Source organism: Crinia signifera, chromosome 2 (genome assembly GCF_055691185.1).
Source record: "Crinia signifera chromosome 2, ASM5569118v1, whole genome shotgun sequence".
In the NCBI taxonomy this organism is placed as follows: Eukaryota; Metazoa; Chordata; class Amphibia; order Anura; family Myobatrachidae; genus Crinia; species Crinia signifera.
In genome coordinates this window covers 221,661,510-221,681,283 of record NC_139218.1, presented here as the reverse complement: position 1 = coordinate 221,681,283, position 19,774 = coordinate 221,661,510, and the positions used below count along the sequence as shown (strand labels likewise).

Sequence of the window (19,774 nt, the reverse complement as noted above, 5' to 3'; positions counted from 1 at the left end):
GCCTCCATCCCGATCTGCAGCGGCTGTCTTTAACGGGGTGGCTGTTGAGACCGCCTTGTTAAAAGCTAAAGGCTTTAATTCACGGGTAATTTCGACTATGCTCAGAGCTCGTAGGCCTTCTTCGGCCGGTGCTTATCATCGCATCTGGCGAGCTTACTTCTCCTGGTGTAGCTCACGCCAGTTTAACCCAAAAACATATCGGTTGTCCCGAATTGTGTCCTTTCTGCAAAAGGGTTTAGAGGCCGGCCTTCGACTGTCATCACTAAAGGTACAGGTGTTGGCCTTGTCTATTCTATTTCGAAGGAGGCTGGCGTTGTTGCAGGACGTCCGCACTTTCTTGCAGGGGGTTTTGCAAATCCAACCTCCGTTTGTCCCACCGGTTGCTCCATGGGATCTTTCTCTGGTTCTTAGGCTCTACAGGGTCCCCCGTTTGAACCATTGCGATCAGTGGATCTATCTTGGCTTACATGGAAAACTGTTTTTCTGCTGGCCATTGCATCGGCCAGGAGGGTTTCAGATTTATCGGCTCTGTCCTGTCAGTCTCCTCTTCTGGTTTTCCACCCTGACAGGGCGGTCCTTCGAACAGTCCCTTCACACCTTCCCAAGGTGGTGTCCAAATTTCACGTTAATCAGGAGATAGTGGTCCCAACCTTTTGGGGGCCGGAGGCTTCTCCTGAACAGCAATTCCTAGATGTAGTGCGGGCGTTACATATCTATGTGCGCCGTACTAAAGCACTTAGGAAATCTAACTCTCTCTTTGTCCTCTATGGATTTCAGAAAAGAGGTTCGCCTGCTACGAAGCAGACCATTGCCCGGTGGCTAAGGTCTGTCATCAAACAAGCTTACTTGGGTGCCACCCTTCCGGTTCCGACGGGGGTCCGGGCTCATTCCACGAGATCTGTGGGTGCGTCTTGGGCTGTTAGGGGTGGTGCGACAGCAGAGCAACTTTGCAAGTGGCGACCTGGTCGTCTCCTCATACTTTCTTACGCTTCTATGCGTTTGATACGTTTACCTCACAAGACTCGGCATTCGGCCGGAGTGTATTGGCTGCGGCCCAGGCGCGCCCCCACCCATAGGTGGCTGCTTTAGGACATCCCAATGTTATCCCTGGGGCCCCTGACGTCTACCGCTGAAGAAAATGATATTTATGTCTTACCTGTTAAATATCTTTCTTCGAGGACGTCAGGGGCCACAGGGATCCCTCCCTGACGCGCCTACTTCATGATATTAACATTAAGAGTTACTCCGTTAAGTCAACTTAGTTAAAATTTCCTCGGTTGAGGGTGTTTACACTTGTTACAAGTTATGGTTTCTCTATTGAGCAACCACACATACACATATATTTGTTGAGTGTGTTTCTGTATGGGTTTCTCTTCCTTCTATCTTGTCTCCTACCTGGCTTGGGAAAAAAACGGACTAGCCTGGGAGGCGGGGTATAGGAGGTGAGAGCCCAGGGGCTGTCTCTGAGCAGCCCAGAAGTTTAACCTTTCTGGTGCTGGATTGGTCGTGACGTCACTCCTAGACCCAATGTTATCCCTGTGGCCCCTGACGTCCTCGAAGAAAGATATTTAACAGGTAAGACATAAATATCATTATTTTAGATGACTACTTTCACTTACTATTTTACACCCTTTATAAAAGTATGCCTGAACCTTGTTACCTTTTTCCCAGGTTGAGAGATGAGAGATGCTTTTTAAATACCATGTACAGCAAATACTGTCATATGAACTGCATGTCATGATGTGCACAAGACTAGAGATTTGAGCCATTATCGCTCTAGCAAATACCTAGTACTCTCCTTAAATGTAATATTTATTTTTGTAAATTCCGCACTAGGTGGAGCCATCAGCCAAAAGACACACTAGCACTTAGATCAGAGCTCACCAAACTAGCCCCCAAGATCTATCAACTGTTCATGTTCTCCAGACCACCTAGCTGGTGTAGTTACAGTCACCACTCACACCGCTGCAAAAACACAGGTTTTTGCATCATCTACCTGGGTCAGCGGCGGTATAAATGGGATACCTGAAAAAAAAAAAAAAAAAAAAAAAACAACACAGGTCCATTTTCCTGGGAATTCTACCAAGGTCCTGGACAGGTGGTGGGGCAGTGTAAACTGGTAATCTGACATTCACCCATGCACACCGTTTCTACCACCACTGTGAAACAGGATTTGCATTACAAAACCAGCAAAGTTTTTTTTGTTTTTTTTTTACAAATTTCTATTTAATGTTCAATGTTAGGTCACATCAATAGTGAGTATCTGCAGAACTGTTTATTGTGTATCAGACCCATTATTAATAAAATAATTCTGGAATCAGCTGGGTCGGGATGCAACAAGGAAAGATTTTAGCAACCAGGAAAAAGTCACCCTGACTCAGTTTTTTCCTCCGGACTTGACCAATATAATGGCATGCGTCTTTAACACTCCACATGTAAATCAGATCAAACTTCAGGATATTTTTACAGCAGATAGCGGTGTCACCTGTCAGACTGTCCAGAATGCAACATATATTATAAACGTTCCAGGCCAGAAAGTAATGGTAGCTGAGTTAGCAAGTCTCACACAAAGCAGTTCTAAAAAATCAGACATAACAGCGGATTCATGGCAGCCTTTACAATGGGTTTAATCCAGTGGTTCCCAAACTGTGTGCCATGGCTCCCTGGGGTGCCTCAGGACACTTGCAGGGGTGCCCTGGGTTGGTGGTCCAGGACCAACAAAAATTATTAATGGTGCATTATTTATTAGAAAAACCAGTGCTGGTGGCTGCCAATCATAAAATCTGTACAAACAGAAGCAAACCCTGACATTTACCACATAACTGACATGAAGAATCGCATATAAACACAATCTAATAAAATAAATTTTGGCCTAGGGGTGCCGTAAAAAAATTCTGATACTCTAGGGGTGCCTTGATTAAAAAAAGATTGGGAACCCCTGGTTTAATCCCTTCTTCCCCAAGTATAGACAGGTCGATTTTTTTTTCCTAGGATCCTTCTCTTCCTACATAAGCAAGCTCCTCCCTTAGTCTTTGAATGTCTCCGCCACAGATCCTAGGAAAAAACGATAAACAAGGGAGGGATAATTATGGGCTGCCATGAAGTATTCCGAAGAAAAGGAATTATCGTAACCATAATCCGCTGTTTTCTTCGTCCTACTTCATGGCAGCCTTTACAATGGGATGTACCAAAGCAGTAATGGGAGGGAATACTATACCTTAAGCCATAGCCTGACTTAGGACCCTTCCACCGAATTGGACCTTTGTAACGTCCAGCGCATAGTGTTTGGAAAACGTATGAATAGATGTCCAAGTTGCTGCTTGACATATGTCTCTCACCGACACATTCGCCTCTCTTGCCCACGACACTGACATTGCTCTAGCCGAGTGTGCCTTATGTTCGGAACTTGACGACCAACCTTTTTATAAGCAAACGCAACAATTTCCTTAAGCCACCTAGAAATGCAAGCAGGAGGAGGAGTTTGCAGGTGCACACCCTTAATATAAATGCTAGACCTTTTAATATCTTTGCTATATTGCATTGGAGGTTATTAGCATAATGATGGCCATTATTATGGGCTTGTCCACCGCGTCCAGGTTACCTCAATAGGACAAGTCCCTAACACTACTCCGAGTAGTGTTAGGGACTTGTCCTATTGAGGTAACCTGGACGCGGTGGACAAGCCTAATGGCCATCATTATGCTAATAACCTCCAATGCAATATAGCAAAGATATTAAAAGGTCTAGCATTTATATTTAGTGTGCACCTGCAAACTCCTCCTCCTGCTTGCTGCACTACAGATCTCAGCAGGTAGCACCTCATATGTCCAGGGTGTGCAGTTTAGGGCCCCTCCCCCTATGTACTATATATTGTGTATTCATACACACTGGAAGGAACTAGAGACGCCTTCCTCCTTAACTAGCACCCCACCCACCTGTCCCAGATTGTTTTTAATCAAGTTGGAGTCCCAACATTCAAGACTGCACACCTCAGCTTGGCACTATGAGGGTAAGTCCTACTATACATATATGCTGAGTGTTAGTCTGTGGGACTATGTTTGGGGCGCAGGGCTCTTTGGGCTGCTGTTGCTGGGCTGCTCCATGGCATCATATCGTACACTTTCCATCACCCCTTTAGTTTGTTTAATATATATGTAGCACCCTTCAAATTTATTATTACCTCTTACTTAGGCAAGTCTTATCACATATAATTTCCCCTATCCCTTTTACTTTCACTTCAATTTCACACTATTGTGATGCCATGGGGTGGCTCTGCTGGGCTGGCCTGGGGGGTCCTGTGCCCTGGACCTGTCTCAGAGTAGTGTTAGGGACTTGTCCTATTGAGGTAACCTGGACGCGGTGGACAAGCCCATAATAATGGCCATCATTATGCTAATAACCTCCAATGCAATATAGCAAAGATATTAAAAGGTCTAGCATTTATATTTAGTGTGCACCTGCAAACTCCTCCTCCTGCTTGCTGCACTACAGGTCTCAGCAGGTAGCACCTAATATGTCCAGGGTGTGCAGTTTAGGGCCCCTCCCCCTATGTGCCACCTAGAAATGGTTTGTTTAGATCATGGCCTGTGGCCCTCCAGATGTTGTGAAACTACATGTTCCAACATGCATTGCCACATTTTTTCCTATAAGAGCATGCCAAAACTGTCAGGGCATGTTTCACAACATCTGGAGGTCCACAGGTTGAATACCTGTGGTTTAGATGGTATGAGTCCTTTTCTTGCACCCAGAGGAACCACGAATAATGAATCAGTTGACCTGAAAAACTTTCAGTCCTATCCAAATATATTTTCATGGCTCTGACGACATCTAACATATGAAGATTCGGTACTTATGTAGTATCTGGGCTGCTGATTTTTTGATTGTATGCCTTAAGTTAAGGCATACAATCAGATGCGATGCGATATCGCATCGCATGCGACCATCGGATGCGATGACCCGATTTTTCCATAGGAATCAATGTTAAAATGGACTGAGTCCATTTTAACATGGATAGTAGGGGTATGAAAAGGACCCCTTTTTCCCATTGAATTCCAAGTGGGCATGGAGTTGGATATAAACCTGTGGCGAGCGTAGCGAGCTAACCGAGCCCGAAGCGTGGCGAGCGAAGCGTGGCGAGCGAAGCGTGGCGAGCGAAGCGTGGCGAGCGAACGGTATTCTGTGTCCCCTCGCGGGGCTCGCCACGCTTCGGGCTCGGTGGCTCGCTACGCTCGCCACAGGTTTATATCCAACTCCATGCCCACTTGGATAGTAGGGGTATGAAAAGGACCCCTTTTTCCCATTGAATTCCATGTTAAAATGGACTCAGTCCATTTTAACATTGATTCCTATGGAAAAATCAGGTCATCGCATCACATCGCATCGCATCCGATGGTCGCATGCGATGCGATGTGCCCGATCCGACCCGATTTAGAAATCGGCAGCCCAGATACTACATAAGTACCGAAGATTCCTTTCTTATTTGTTGGAGTTGAAAAAAAAGACATGGCAGTATAATCTGATTAAGGTGAAAAAAAATGATACTATTTTGGGTAGAAATGCTGGATTTGTTCTGAGCACCTGACGGTCATGATTTTTTTTTAAATAAGGCTCTTTTGCCCACAAGGCTTGAAGTTCTACTCTCCTAGCTGAAGTGACAGCCACCAAGAAGACCATCTTCTATGTTAGAAATTTTAATTTACATCTGTCCATAGGCTCAAAAGGGGGCCAAACATGAGAGCATTCAATACTAAATGAAGATCCCATTGAAGGAAAATTGAGCTAATCCTTGGTCGTAGTCTCTTGATAGCTTGACAAAACTGTTTTATTAACCCGTGATCCGCAAATCTTATGTCCAATAGAACACTCAGTGCAGAAATATGAACCTTTAGGAGTAGCCACTGCTAAACCTTTGTTAAAACCATCACAAAGGAATCTCAACACCTAAGGAATACCTGCTTTTAAGAAATCACACTTGTCTTTTGCCCATTCCACCAAAATTTTCCAAATTCTATAATAAATATTCGATGACACCTTCTTCCTTGCAGGAGGATGTCGATCACTACTGATGACAAATTCTTATTCTTCAGAATCTGCCTCTCAATTTCCAAGCCATCAAATGTAATTCCTCCGGTTCTTGGCAATATACTGGTCCCTGCTTCAGGAGATTGGGTATCAGGGGTAAAACGAATGGGGATGTCACCGACATGCTCTCCACTACTGGAAACCAAGCCCGTCTCGGCCAATATGGAAGGACAATGATGACTTCTGCTTGTTCTTCTCTGATTTTCTTCAGTACTCTGTGGATCAGCGCAAATGAGGGAAACACGTATCCCAGACTGAACTGCCAACTCTGTGACAGGGCATCCACTCCTGACTAACCCCATGACGGGTACCTTGAAAAGAAACGGGGAAGTTTCTTGTTCGTGGAAGTTGCCATTAGGTCTATCTTGGGTTGTCCGAACCGATACAATATACTCTGAAACACCACATCGTTCAATTCCCATTCTCCTGGAATGATGCTGTTCCGACTCAGGAAGTCTGCTACTCGATTCTTCTTCCCTGGAACATAAAGAGCTGATATTGAAAGCAAGTTGTTTTCGGCCCAATCCATAATATTTTTTACCTCTAACATTAGAGATGTACTTCTTGTACCCCCTTGATGACGAAGATGCGAGCCACTGATTTCCTCCTGAAAACTTTCGATCGCACGCCATACTGCTCTCAACTCTCTTAGAGATTGGACGAACATTCTGCTTCTTGTGGGGACCACAACCCTTGGCAATTTTTGTTTAAGAAATGTGCTCCCCATCCTCTTGCATCTGTTGTGATGACTTTGAACTGAAGATTTAGTAACGAAGAAGTCCTATGACCTAGGCGATCACTTTCCCACCATAGAAGTGATTCTCTTACTGAAAAATAAATTTCTATTAGCTTGTTCATGGAGAATTGGCCTCTTGAATATTTTAGAAGAAACCACTGGTACGGCCTCATTCTTGACCTTGCCCAAGGTACGATGTCGATGGCCGAAACCATCATCCCTAACAGACTTAGCACTATGCCTAATGGAACATATCTCCTTGATTGGACCACTCGAAGCAACTCCTGAATTTTTTCGCATCTTCTGTCGGATAGCAATATTTCGAATTTTATTGTGTCGATTTTTATTCCCAGAAACTGTATACTCTGTGAAGGCACTAGATTTCTTTTTTTTCCCAATTTATGAGCCAGCCATGATCCTGTAGAAATTGTATCACTTGTTCTGATGCCTTTATTGCTTCTTCTTTTGACCGACCGGATATTAGTAGATCGTCCAGATAGGCCCAAATCATGATGCCTTTCTTTCTGAGACATGCTATAAGGGTTCCCAAAACTTTTGTTAACACTCTTGGTGATGATGTCAGGCCGAATGGCAAACATGTGATTTGGTAGTGGTCTTTCCCGATACAAAACCTCAGATATCTTCTGTCTGCTACTCGGATAGGGACATGAAAATAGGCGTCCTTTAAATCTATGGACACTAGATAATCGTTTTGCCTTAGACACATAAGAATTGTTTTTGATGTCTCCATATGGAATTTTTTCTTCCATATGTTTTTGTCTTCTCAAATCTAGAATGGTTCGGAAACCTCCGGACACTTTCTTTATGACAAACGGGAATAAAACCCTGACCCCTCTTCTGACAGAGGAACTTTTTCGACTGCTCGAGTCTACTAATCCCTTTAAACTTATTTTTAAAGCTTCTTTCTCCTCTCTGGATACTGGAAGTCTTGAAACCAAAAACTGGCCCAATCTTGGCCTTGTAAGGAACTCTAGTTGATATCCAGCTTTTATTATGTTTATAACCCATTTGTCTTGAACCGACTGGGTCCACATATTTACAAACTTCTGTAATCTCCCCGCCACTGGTAAGGGCTCCACGGGGACTGGACAGTCATTGCTTTTGAAAACCCCTTCTAATTGACTGACGAAAAAATGCTCTGGAGTTTGCTGGAGCATATCTGTCCCTATAAGGGCGGTCTGGTCTACATGACCTCACTTGCCTGAAGTTCTGCCTTGGGTACACATTCCCAAATCTTCCTCTTTTGTCCTGTGGGAGCCTGACTGACTTTTCCCCGGACATTCTCTGGATCATGGCATCCAACTTGATACCAAATAAAAATAAGCCTTCATAGGGTAATATAGCCAATCTATTTTTAGAATGGGAATCCGCCGCTCAGGCCCTAAGCCACAAGGCTCTTCTGGCCACAACTCCTGATGTAACAGCTTTTGCTGCATAATCAATAACATCCAATGAAGCCTCACACATGTATTCGACTGCCATTTGTATGTGTGATAACTTTTTACTGATCTTAACCCTAGGAGTTCTCCTGAAGATCATCCTGCAATGCTCCACACCACAACCTAAGGGTTCTAGATATTGAAGCCACCGCAACTCCAGACTTCATGGATATAGAACTTGCTATATGCAACCTTTTAAATGCATTCTCCATTCTTTTATCCATTCGATTTTTAAGTGACGCTCCATCTTCTAATGGAATAGTAGTTCTATTAGACATCTCAGCTACCGCTGCATCTACCTTTGGGATGGCACACCATTTCAGGAATTCCTCATCCTGTACCGGATACATACGGTCTAATCTTTTAAATGTACCCACTGTCTTATCCGTATTAAGCCACTCTTTCAGTATAATATATCTTTCACAACTTTGTGTACTGGAAAACACCTTATTTTTTCCTCCATCTTCAAACAACGCATCACTTTCTGACTTGACAGGCTCCTTGTAATTTAAGGTTTTATATAAGTTCTTTAGAACTAATTCTACCACCTCCAAATCAAAATGACGGTCATCCTCGACCAACTCTCCTGATTCCACACTTGAAGCAAAAGAACCGTCATCATTAGAGAAATTCTGTGCCGTGTCTTCATCATAGCTAAGGCTAGCCTGTGACCTAGACCTTTTGCTATTAAACTCTTCCTTGGATTACAAAATTTCTCTTCATCCAATCCATCATGTCATTTAATTGAGCTGACACTGATGGTTCTGTATTTCCCTGCTTTGAACAATCCACACATAATGCCTCTTCTGCATCTCCAGATAACGCCTTATCACATGATAGACATGATTTTGACACAATTCTCTTCTTGCACAGCTTCTTCCTAGGTGCAGAAGGCACACTAAAACAGAGAAATAGAAACCCTTACTAACTATTATAGAAAAAATTATTTGCTAAATAACCAGTCCTCTGTGAGGACCTACCTGGGCAGCAATGTTGGTAACTTCTGAGAGGCTTCCTCCATAGCATCCAGTGTAGCGGTTCCACTCAATAACGCACTCCTATTTACAGGAACCGCCATTCTGGCTTGAATCCAGCGAGAAATTATATATATATATATATAGATAGAAACGATTTTCAAACAAATGAAAACAGGAGGCGGCACTCAAAGAAAACGTGGTCAACTTATATTAAAGTATACATGTGCAAAAAATGGTCAGCATTCATGGTCGACAGTTTCGGAGCTGACGCCCCTTCCTCAAGACCACTGACACATCAACTGAAACAACCAAAACATAAAGGTAAAAGTGCAGCACTTTTACCTTTATGTTTTGGTTGTTTCAGTTGATGTGTCAGTGGTCTTGAGGAAGGGGCGTCAGCTCCGAAACTGTCGACCATGAATGCTGACCATTTTTTGCACATGTATACTTTAATATAAGTTGACCACGTTTTCTTTGAGTGCCGCCTCCTGTTTTCATTTGTTTGAAAATCGTTTCTATATGTCCTTGATGTGGAAGGCACCCTAACTGTTGCTCTATTTGTTTCACCAAGTGCATCAGACTTCTGGTTTCCATACAGAACGGCCGGAAGTAGTCACAGGGCGATTATCGCAGTGGAACGCAGCGCCCACCCGACGTGCGCGTCATTGCGCTGCTTCTGGAACGCAGCGTGATCTTACTATTCAGCGCAGTATCAGCCGGGCAGGACGCTGCGTCTCCGTGGCTGTCATGCGGGGACGCCAGCCACACTCCCAGCATGAAAACGAAAATAAGCCAAGTAGCGCTTACATTAAGATCCTAGCGCATTGTTTTAGGTATCGCCGCCGGCCCATACCAGAGGAAGGGAATACAAGACTCCGCCATTCCCATGCTGTCCAGGAATGACTGCAAACCAGCCAGCCGTAAGTACAAATAAAATAACAAACCTTATGCTACACTACCTGCCTAAACAGAAGGAGACAGGAAAAAGACTAAGGGAGGAGCTGGCTTATGTAGGAAGGAGGAAGAGGAGGAGGATCCTAGGAAAAAAAATCTACCTGTCTATACTTGGGGAAGAAGGGGTTAAACCCATTGTAAAGGCTGCCATGAAGTAGGCAGAACAAAAAGAGGTGTTATTTTTTGTATCTTTGCCAATATTCAAAATCAATTATAATTATTACACAACTGCAGCACATTTGTATTGAAAAATTATTTCTAACCTTTAGCATGCAAACTATACTTTGATCTGTCAAGATAGCTCATGTATATGGTAAAGAAGAGATTGAGAGGTATCCCCCTTCGGCGCCACAGATGGGAAAAGGAAACGGAGGGTTCCGTTCCTCTTCTCCGAATAAGCCAGTATGGGGTTACTCCAATGACCACTTTACAAGATTATCCCTGTTGAACTGCCAAATTCCACTCTGTGTAATTTCATCCAGTGTTCATATAGGGAATGTGAAAGAGAAGATACATCTAGTGCAATATATCCTCTTTAATAACACACAATAATTAAAAGCAATAAAGAGAAATAAAGGATAGTGAAAGGCAAACTGTGGAGAAATGACTGTATTTACCAGATGTATATGAGAATTCCATTTAAAGAGATTGTCATATAAAGCATGGATATTAGAATCTCTTAAAAAAAAAAAAAACACACATGTACAGTACTTGAGCTAGTTTGACAGATCAAAAGTATATTTAGCATTTTTAAGGCTAGACATAATTTTTTTTACAAATGTGCTGTCATTGTGTACTTGTGAAGTGATTTTAAACATTGCTGAACACAACTCACCCAAACAAGCCTGATCTAATTAGATCGGACTTTATAGAGCTGCTTTATGTCCAACTTTCAATTTTTATACATAACAATCAGACCTATCAGAAAATCAGACGTAACTCAGCTTGTCACGGCACAGGTTATTTAATCACTCGGGCTGGATTTGTCTGTATCCACATATTTTGTCAGGTTACTGTTTATTTTGACATGTGAATCGTAAATTAATAGGATATGCAAATGCCAGGCTACACAACCCAGACCACAAGGAGTGTGGTATAGGGTTCCGACAGTCGGGATCCCGACAGTCATTAGCCCGACGTCGGGATCCCGACTGCCCGGACTCAGAATGGTGAGCGCAACAAAACCCCTTGCGGATTCGCTGCGGGCACAGTGGCTCGCTACGCGAGCCACCTATTCTATTCTCCCTCTAGGGGGGTCATGGACCCCCACGAGGGAAAATAGCGGGTGGCCGTCAGGCACCTGTGTCTGCGTTTTGACAGTTGGGATCCCGACGTCAGGAAAGGACTGTCGGGATCCCGACTATCGGGACCGCGTCCGCCACCCGATCACAAGACATGCAAGTGCCACGCAAAGCCTTAAAAATTGTGATTGCACTGCCCCTAAATATACAGAGTCAAAAGGCCCAAATATCAATGACAATGCTCGCTCACCAATTCCTGGTTGAGATCTGCCAGGAAAATGCTGCAATTTCTGTATTCCTCTTCATTGAGTGGGTCATGCCAGTATTCTGCCTGCACCAAGCTAGAAAGAGGACAGAGAATTCCTCAAGCCAAGTGAATTTAGCACAGTCTATTCTAGCAGCAAAACCAAATAAATCAGAAGTAACACTTTCTATTTTTTTTTATAATCATATATATCTACCTATCTATCCCAAAATGTCTGTAACTATGATCCATGGGGAATAAACAAAGTTTAATATTTTTTTTTTTGATGCAATAATTTTTATTGATATTTAACATTTTTACATAAAGAAAAAACAAAAATAAACATACAGTTCACAGTCAAAGCGAGAATAAAGATTGTCTTAAGTAAAATTTACATGCGTTCACGTGTGTCTGTTTACATTGGCTGAACCAAGAGAGCATATTTAAACATACCTATACAACATATAAGAGTTATAAAGATAAAGGGAGACAATAATGATAAAATGTGCGAAGTTGAGTGGGAGAGGCGTCCTGCATTCACACGTCCCGGTGTCGATGCGGGAAATAAGTATAGACAGGGTATGTGGATGTCCAATATTTTAAGTGGTCGTCATTAGGTGGAAAGTGTTTGAGTGGTGGGGTTGGCGAACTGGGAATCGGACCATCTGGACCAGATGGCCGTAAACCTGTGAGCAGTTTTCCTAGCAAGGTATGTGAACTTCTCATGGGAAACACTGTCATTGACTAAATGGAGCCAGGCTTGTATGTTGGGCGGGTTTTTAGCAAGCCAGGTTCTGGCGATACACACTTTTGCGAGGGCGCACAGATTAATTACATAACGTTTGGTTGGCACATCTATTGTGTCATTGTCTAGGGCAGCTAGGATACATACAGTAGGGGTGAGAACCTCACTCGGAACACCTGTCTGCACTATAGTGCTAGTAACTCCTGTCCAGAAGGAGGCTACACGTGGGCAGGACCAGAGCAGGTGTAAGAAGGACCCGTCCGACGCTCCGCATTTAGGACAGACTGGTGGAGGGGCAACACCTAGCCGGAATAGTTTATCAGGGGTGTAATATATACGGTGTAAAACAAAAAATTGGATCTGCTGAAACCGTACAGTTAGTGTGGAGATACGGGGACCGGGAAGTGCCAATTCCCATATCTCATCCTCCAGGGGGCCCAAATCAGACTCCCAAAGAGTTTGCAGTCGTGGCAAGTCGCCCGGGTGGGCGCGTAACAGGATGTTTGAGTATAAATGAGAAATTAGGTGAGATTCAGGGGATTTCAGAACCATTATTTTCACCGGGGAGTCTAAGAGTTCTGGGGGAGCATCCCGAAATTGGGCAAGTTTAATATTTTAATTGTTTTCTGCACTACTGTTACAGAATGCAATGGTTTGGTGTTACTTTCTTTTCTGATAACTATAGCAACCTACCTTTTGGGCCTAATTCTGGTTCATTTGCAAAAGAAAATTATCTTGCTAATGGACAAAACCACGTGCACTGCAGGTGCAGAGAGTTAGGTTTGGGTGTTATTTTGTTTCTGTGCAGGGTAAATACTGCACTGCAATAAAGATATCAGTTTGAAGTACACACCCCACCCAAATCGAACTCTCTCTGCACAAGTTACATCTGCCTTACCTTCAGTGCACATGGTTTTGGTCATTAGAGAATTTGCTTTTGCAAGCGAACCAGAATCAGGCCCTTTATGTGCATTGATCACAATTATAGCATGCATTTTATCCATAATTGCAGATCAGGGACTCTTTTTCAGTGGGGTCCCCTGGGATACGCTCCACTCGGACTGGTCACAGGTGTAATGATTAATGTCCCTCTTGCAGACAGAACTATGAGTGGAGGAGCAGCCAGTCCATTGGCACCTATCCTGCAGGAGCCAGCGCTATCAGTAGTAGTAGTTTGTTTATTTATAAGGTGCCCCAAAGTGTCCGCAGCGCCGTACATAGCAAACATAAATTAAACAGTTCCCCCCCCCCTGATAGGTAGCAAGTGAGGCAGGTTGGGCTCCCGGATGGCTGGAATGGCAGCAGCGGCAGAGGGGATAGCAAGATGTCAGGCTCCTGGCAGCGCAGGGTGAAGGGCTGGCGCAGAGGATGGAAGCCCGGCCAAATGGGAGTGACAACTACAGTATATTCTGTGAGCAGCATGTATTGAATGCATACAGGATCAGCAAATAGGCAATGTAAGACATAGCTGTAAAAGGCAGCATAATATAACTGTAGTTGCCAGGCCCATACGGCTGGTCTGCCTTCCTCTGCGCCAACCACTCCCCCTGCCCATCAGCGACTTCTGCAGCATCTGGTATCTGCGTACATTGTGCTGTAACCCTATGTACCCCATGTACAGTTTATGCTGTATACTGTATGCTGTATACTGTATGCTCTGCACCGGATTAGACTGTGCCCCTTTGTACCCTGTGCACCCACTGTACTCTGCCCCTTTGTATCCTGTGGGGTGTGGTACGGGACTCCGACAGTCGGGATCCCGACTGCCTGGAGTCAGACAGCATGGCGAGCGCAAAAAGCCCCTTGCGGGCTCGCTACGCAAGCCACCTATTCTATTCTCCCTCTATGGGGGTCGTGGACCCCCACGAGGGAAAATAGCGGGTGTCCGTCGGGCACACGGCTGTCGGGAACCCGTCCGGCACCCATCCTGTGCACTCTCTGTGCTGCACTCCTATATCCAGTGCTATGGCCCTATGTATCTTTATACACTGTATTGTCTCCTATGTACCCAGTGTATACTCTATGCCCCATATGTCCAGTTTTGCTCTGCCCTTATAAACCCTGTGCACACTATGTGCCGCTATGCATGACCCCAAAATACTGTATGCCACCATGCCATGCATATCTGCATGACACCAGCATAGAGACACTACAGACCGTCAGTGCTGATACTGTCATTTACTGTGTTATGCATGTCAGAACTCCCTAACCCCCTCCTTGCCCACACAGTACTGACCCAGCTGCTAACTACCCTCATCCACCTCCCTACTGCCTGCTCCTAACCCCCTCCTTGCTCACCCAGTACCGCCACAGCTGCTTTCTACCCTTATCCCCTCCCTACCCCCCCCCCAGCACTGCCTGCCCCTAAGCACATCCCTGCTCACCCAGTACTGCCCCAGCTGCTTTCTACCCTCATCCCCTCCCTAACCCCCCCCCCCCCCCCAGGCACTGCCTGCCCCTAACCCCCTATTTGCTCACCCAGTACTGCCCCAGCTGCATTCTACCCTCATCCCTCCCTACCCCTCCCCTCCCTGAGCACTACCTGCCCCTAACCCCCTCCTTGCTCACTTAGTACTTCCCCAGCTGCTATCTCCCCTCATTGCCCCTAACCCCCTTCTTGCCCCCCCCCCCCCCCCCCACCTGCCCAGTACTACCCCAGCTGCTATTTACACTTATCCCCCCCTTTTTCCACAGAGTGCGATCACTGGTGTGTACTTACTGTTCCTGCACAGCTTTGGTATATGCTCCAGCATTTAAAGTCTTTCTAATCCAGTCACAAATAAATACACTTTGTCCAGGACACCGAGGGAAGCCATATACACCTAAACAGGGATACAGCCACAAAGAGAAGTGGTGAGCTACCTGTAGCACTTCACACGTCAAAAGGATCCAAAAATCAGGATAATTGGCAAATAACAAGAGCAAAGATATCATGGGTGACATTTAATAGGATGCGATTTTTAGGCACCTTCCGAAATCGCACCTTATCACAGTTTTTCATATATTTTTTGCTGGAATACGACTATTTAATGAGATGCAAATCGGCAGCAAAAAAAATGCGATATGGTGCGATTTTTACAGACATGCAATTTGGGAGACATGGTAAGGTGCGTATTTAAAATAGATAAAAAAATAGCGTGGGGTCCCCCCTCCTGAGCCTAACCAGCCCCGGGTTTAAAGAACCGGTCCTGGTTTCAAAAAAATCACAGTGCAAAACAAATAGGGGTCCCCTTGATTTTATTAAACCAGCACCAGGCTCAAGGGCAGGTCCTGGTTCCCAAAATATGGGGGACAAACGAGTAGGGGGTCACCCGTATTTCAAGAACCAGCACCGGGCCCAACCAGCCAGCAGGGTAATGCTACATCCGGGGGGATACTTTTTATTCAAGTCCCCCCCGGCCAAAGCACTATCCCCCTGACCTATCAGCATGGGCAGGGATCCTGTGGAAGGTGTATGGCCAGCTTAACACTTTCACCTGCTTACACACCTTTGCTCCATCCAGATAATCTCAAAAACATGCACTATTAGGTTTCCAGGTGTACTTGGTCTAGGAAACACTGCCATATGCGATTACTTTATATCTTTCAAGAGTAAAATATTTTTGTGTTTTCTGATCTTGTATGTTATTTTCTTTTAATGGGCACATTCACTTTTTTTGGCAATAGGTACTACAATGGAAAGATGACCCCTTTTCTAGCAAAATAAAATGTAACGTTTTGAAAAAGTCACATGCTTAATGTAAAAACAATAATTCTACAAGGTGGTGAATCACCGGTTTATTATAACACTACATATATATTTTATACTTTTACATAGATCTGGGGGGATGTCAGGCAGGAAGCAATTTATAAGGGTTCCATAGTGCCACACATAGGCATAGAATATAAGGAGCAAGCATACCAAGCATCCAAACTGGGAATGTCACTTCAGAGTTGGGCAATAGTGTTTTATGCTCTTACTATAAAGTGGGGTGGAGTGGCACTACCTTGGTGTTGTCCTCCAACAGAAATGAGATTCTTCATGGGTGGTGATGGGCATTTCTGTGCCACAGCTCTCCTGCAGAAAAAGGTGATGTCAGTATGGTCATTACTGGGTAATTTATAAGCAATGTAAAATCTTCAAAAGTGCACACACATTCAGATTTGGTTGCTTACCCAAACTGCCAAATAAATGGGTCTGCATTACAATATATAGAGAGATAGATAGGATAGATATATACATACACACACACACACACACACACACACACACACACACACACACACAATTGCTGTCAAATTTTGTCTCATGCTGTGCCAAAGGCCCAAGTATGTCATTTTTTTAAAACCTACACCATACTGTTAGAATATGTTTGCATTGATACTCAACGACAGCAGCGAAATCAGGTGTTGTGATGTTGTTTGAAGCGCACCACTCCTTACTTGATAGCTTGTGTGTGTTGATGAATTCCACATCCATTCCTGAGATTTAGCACCCATGATGCATTATATTTTGTGTGTTCTGTATGCTTGTAAGATTGCAAGCAGGGCCCTCCTACCTCTATGTTGGTTTATTTCTACCCAGTTTGTTTAATCATTATTGTTTCCATTTGTAAAGCGCAACGGAATATGATGCACTATATAAGAAACTGTAAATAAATAAAATACGTTTGTGTGTGTTGTACTGTTTTTGGGTGCATGTTGTAGTGAATGTTTGTGTGGGAGCCGGGGAACTGCGGCAGGCAAGGAGATGGAAGTGCTCCCCGGGACCCAGGCAGCACAAGCTGCCCCCCAGGAGAGCTAGCAGGGGACCGGGTAGGAGCCGCTAGCACTGCTCCCGATCGTGCATATGTAATGATCGGGAGCAGTGAATATATGAATATGTAATGAGCTACACGGTGACGCACGGCGAAAATTACATTGAAAAACTACAGCGAATTGCGGAGACTATCAGACGGCGAATTGTCCGTCATTCACTGTTGGCAGACAGTGAAAAGTGCACGTTGAATAGGGTGATTCACTTTGACACAAAAAAAAAAAAATTCACTTTCCAAAGTGAAAATAGCATAAATTCGCCATGGCGAATTGGCCTCATTGAATACTGCCCAATGAAATTAAATCAGAGAGTGTATTTCTGATTAATTTAATGTTATCTTCTTTGAAAATAAATCTGTGCTTTTCTTTAAAAATAAGGGCATATCTAAGTGGCCGTGTATTTCCAGATTTGTTATTACATGTATGGGGGTATTCAGTTAGGCATTATAACCCTTTTTCATGCGAAAAACTAATTTTACAGCGAATCGTAAAAAAGGAATATTTCAATTAGCCCCAATAATTTTACCAAGAATTATACTTCACCTACTCTGAGCAGGTGTAAAGTTGGGGAAAATCCCTGTTTTAAGGTAAAAATGTCCTAGAAAATAATACATTTACGTAGGTTTGCAGCTATGTGATCGTATTTTTCTAGACAAAGGGGGTTATTCCAGTTCACTCTCTGACAAAATCCTTCTCGATGGACAAAACCATGTGCACTGCAGGTGGGGCAGATGTTACTTGTGCAGAGAGAATTAGATTTGGGTGGGGTTTCTCTTCAAAGTGAGATCTATATTGCAGTGTAAATCATACCCTCCAACATGACCCATTCCATTCGGTACACAACGCTCTGTTCCTGGACATCCCTGGTAATGTATGATTGCCAGCACCTGTGTGGAACTAGGTAATTGAAGAGAAGGGTGTTTCAACACAGGTGATGACAATCATACATTACCAGGGACGTTTAGGAACAGAGCATTGTGTACTGAATGGAATGGGTCATGTTGGAGGGTATGATTTACACTGCAATATAGATCTCACTTTGAAAAGAAACCCCACCCAAATCTAATTCTCTTTGCACAAGTAACATCTGCCCCACCTGCAGTGCACATGGTTTTGTCCATCTAAGAAGGATTTTGTCAGAAAGAGTGAACTAGAATAACCCCCTTTGTCTAGAAAAATACTATCACATAGCTGCAAACCTATGTAAATGTATTATTTTCTAGGACATTTTTACCTTAAAACAGGGATTTTCCCCAACTTTACACCTGCTCAGAGTAGGTGAAGTATAATTCTTGGTAAAATTATTGGGGCTAATTGAAATATTCCTTTTTTACGATTCGCTGTAAAATTAGTTTTTCGCATGAAAAAGGGTTATCATGCCTAACTGAATACCCCTATACATGTAATAACAAATCTGGAAATACACGGCCACTTAGATATGCCCTTATTTTTAAAGAAAAGCACAGATTTATTTTCAAAGAATATAACATTAAATTAATGAGAAATACACTCTATAAATTGTTAATGTGGCAAATGACTATACTAGCTGCAAACATCTGTTTTTTAAAGAAATATTTACAAAGGCGTATGAGGCCAATTTCCAGCAACCATCATTCCAGTGTTCTACAGGTACATGGTACATTGTGTTTGCTAAACGCATTAGAAGACTAATGGATGATTAGAATCTAACGAGATTCGCTCGTTAGGGAAGCTATGAAACTGGCCTTGCTTTGAGCTAGTTGAGTATCTGGAACAATACATTTGTGGGTTTGATTATACTCTGAAAATGGCGTGAAAAAGGGAACTTTCATGTGAAATGCGACAGTCTATTTTTGTTCTTAGAAATTAAGGTTATTTCATGCGAGAACTTGTACAATGTGTGTACTACTCCTTTCAGATAACAGCACAAACAGGCTCTAAACAAAGTAAAAAGAGAAGTGGGAGGCCCCAGTGCACAACTGAGCAAGAAGACAAGTACATTAGAGTCTCTAGATTGAGAAATAGATTATTTGCAGGTCCTCAACTGGCAGCTTCATTAAATGGTACTCGCAAAAGGGGTAGTCAGAATAGCACTGTGTATATACAACATTAGGCTTATAATGCTTACTTGAGTCCACTTTTTGCACCAAAAAATAATTAAGTATGAAATAAAGGAATGTAGAATGACTCTGAGAGTCAAACAAGATTACCAAAACAATTTTTACTGGAATCTTTATATTTTGACTTTCAAAGGGTCAAAATTTCAAAGTTATATGTGTATTAGGCATGGAGAAAGAAAATGTCTTCCTCATATACCTCACATAAAAACACAGTGTAGCTTCAGGATTGGCATTTCTGAGCAATTTTTCTTAATTTTGACCCCCTATATCCCCAAAACTATAAGACCTAGAGCAGAAATATGTTACATGAGTGTTTAGCTATGTGGTGGTGTCAAGTGTAAAGTCGGTGGGTGTCATGGCCTGGGTGAACGGACACAGAATGACCCAACAGCAAAGATGTGTACAACTCTGCATATGAGCAATTATACACGTGTAGTGCATGT

At 43.5% G+C, this 19,774-nt stretch overlaps 1 protein-coding gene across 3 annotated transcripts in view; it reads right to left on the bottom strand.

Annotated features, from left to right (window-relative positions):
• PPT1 (palmitoyl-protein thioesterase 1) overlaps nt 1–19,774 on the bottom strand; it is a 31,098-nt gene that overhangs the window by 8,530 nt on the left and 2,794 nt on the right. For all 3 annotated transcript variants that reach the window (XM_083173784.1, XM_083173786.1, XM_083173785.1), the window contains 3 exons: nt 16,425–16,495; nt 15,158–15,260; nt 11,700–11,790 (listed from right to left, as the gene is read on the bottom strand). In XM_083173784.1, coding sequence (XP_083029910.1) covers nt 11,700–11,790; nt 15,158–15,260; nt 16,425–16,495 — 265 coding nt within the window. The remainder of the gene's footprint in view (nt 1–11,699; nt 11,791–15,157; nt 15,261–16,424; nt 16,496–19,774) is intronic.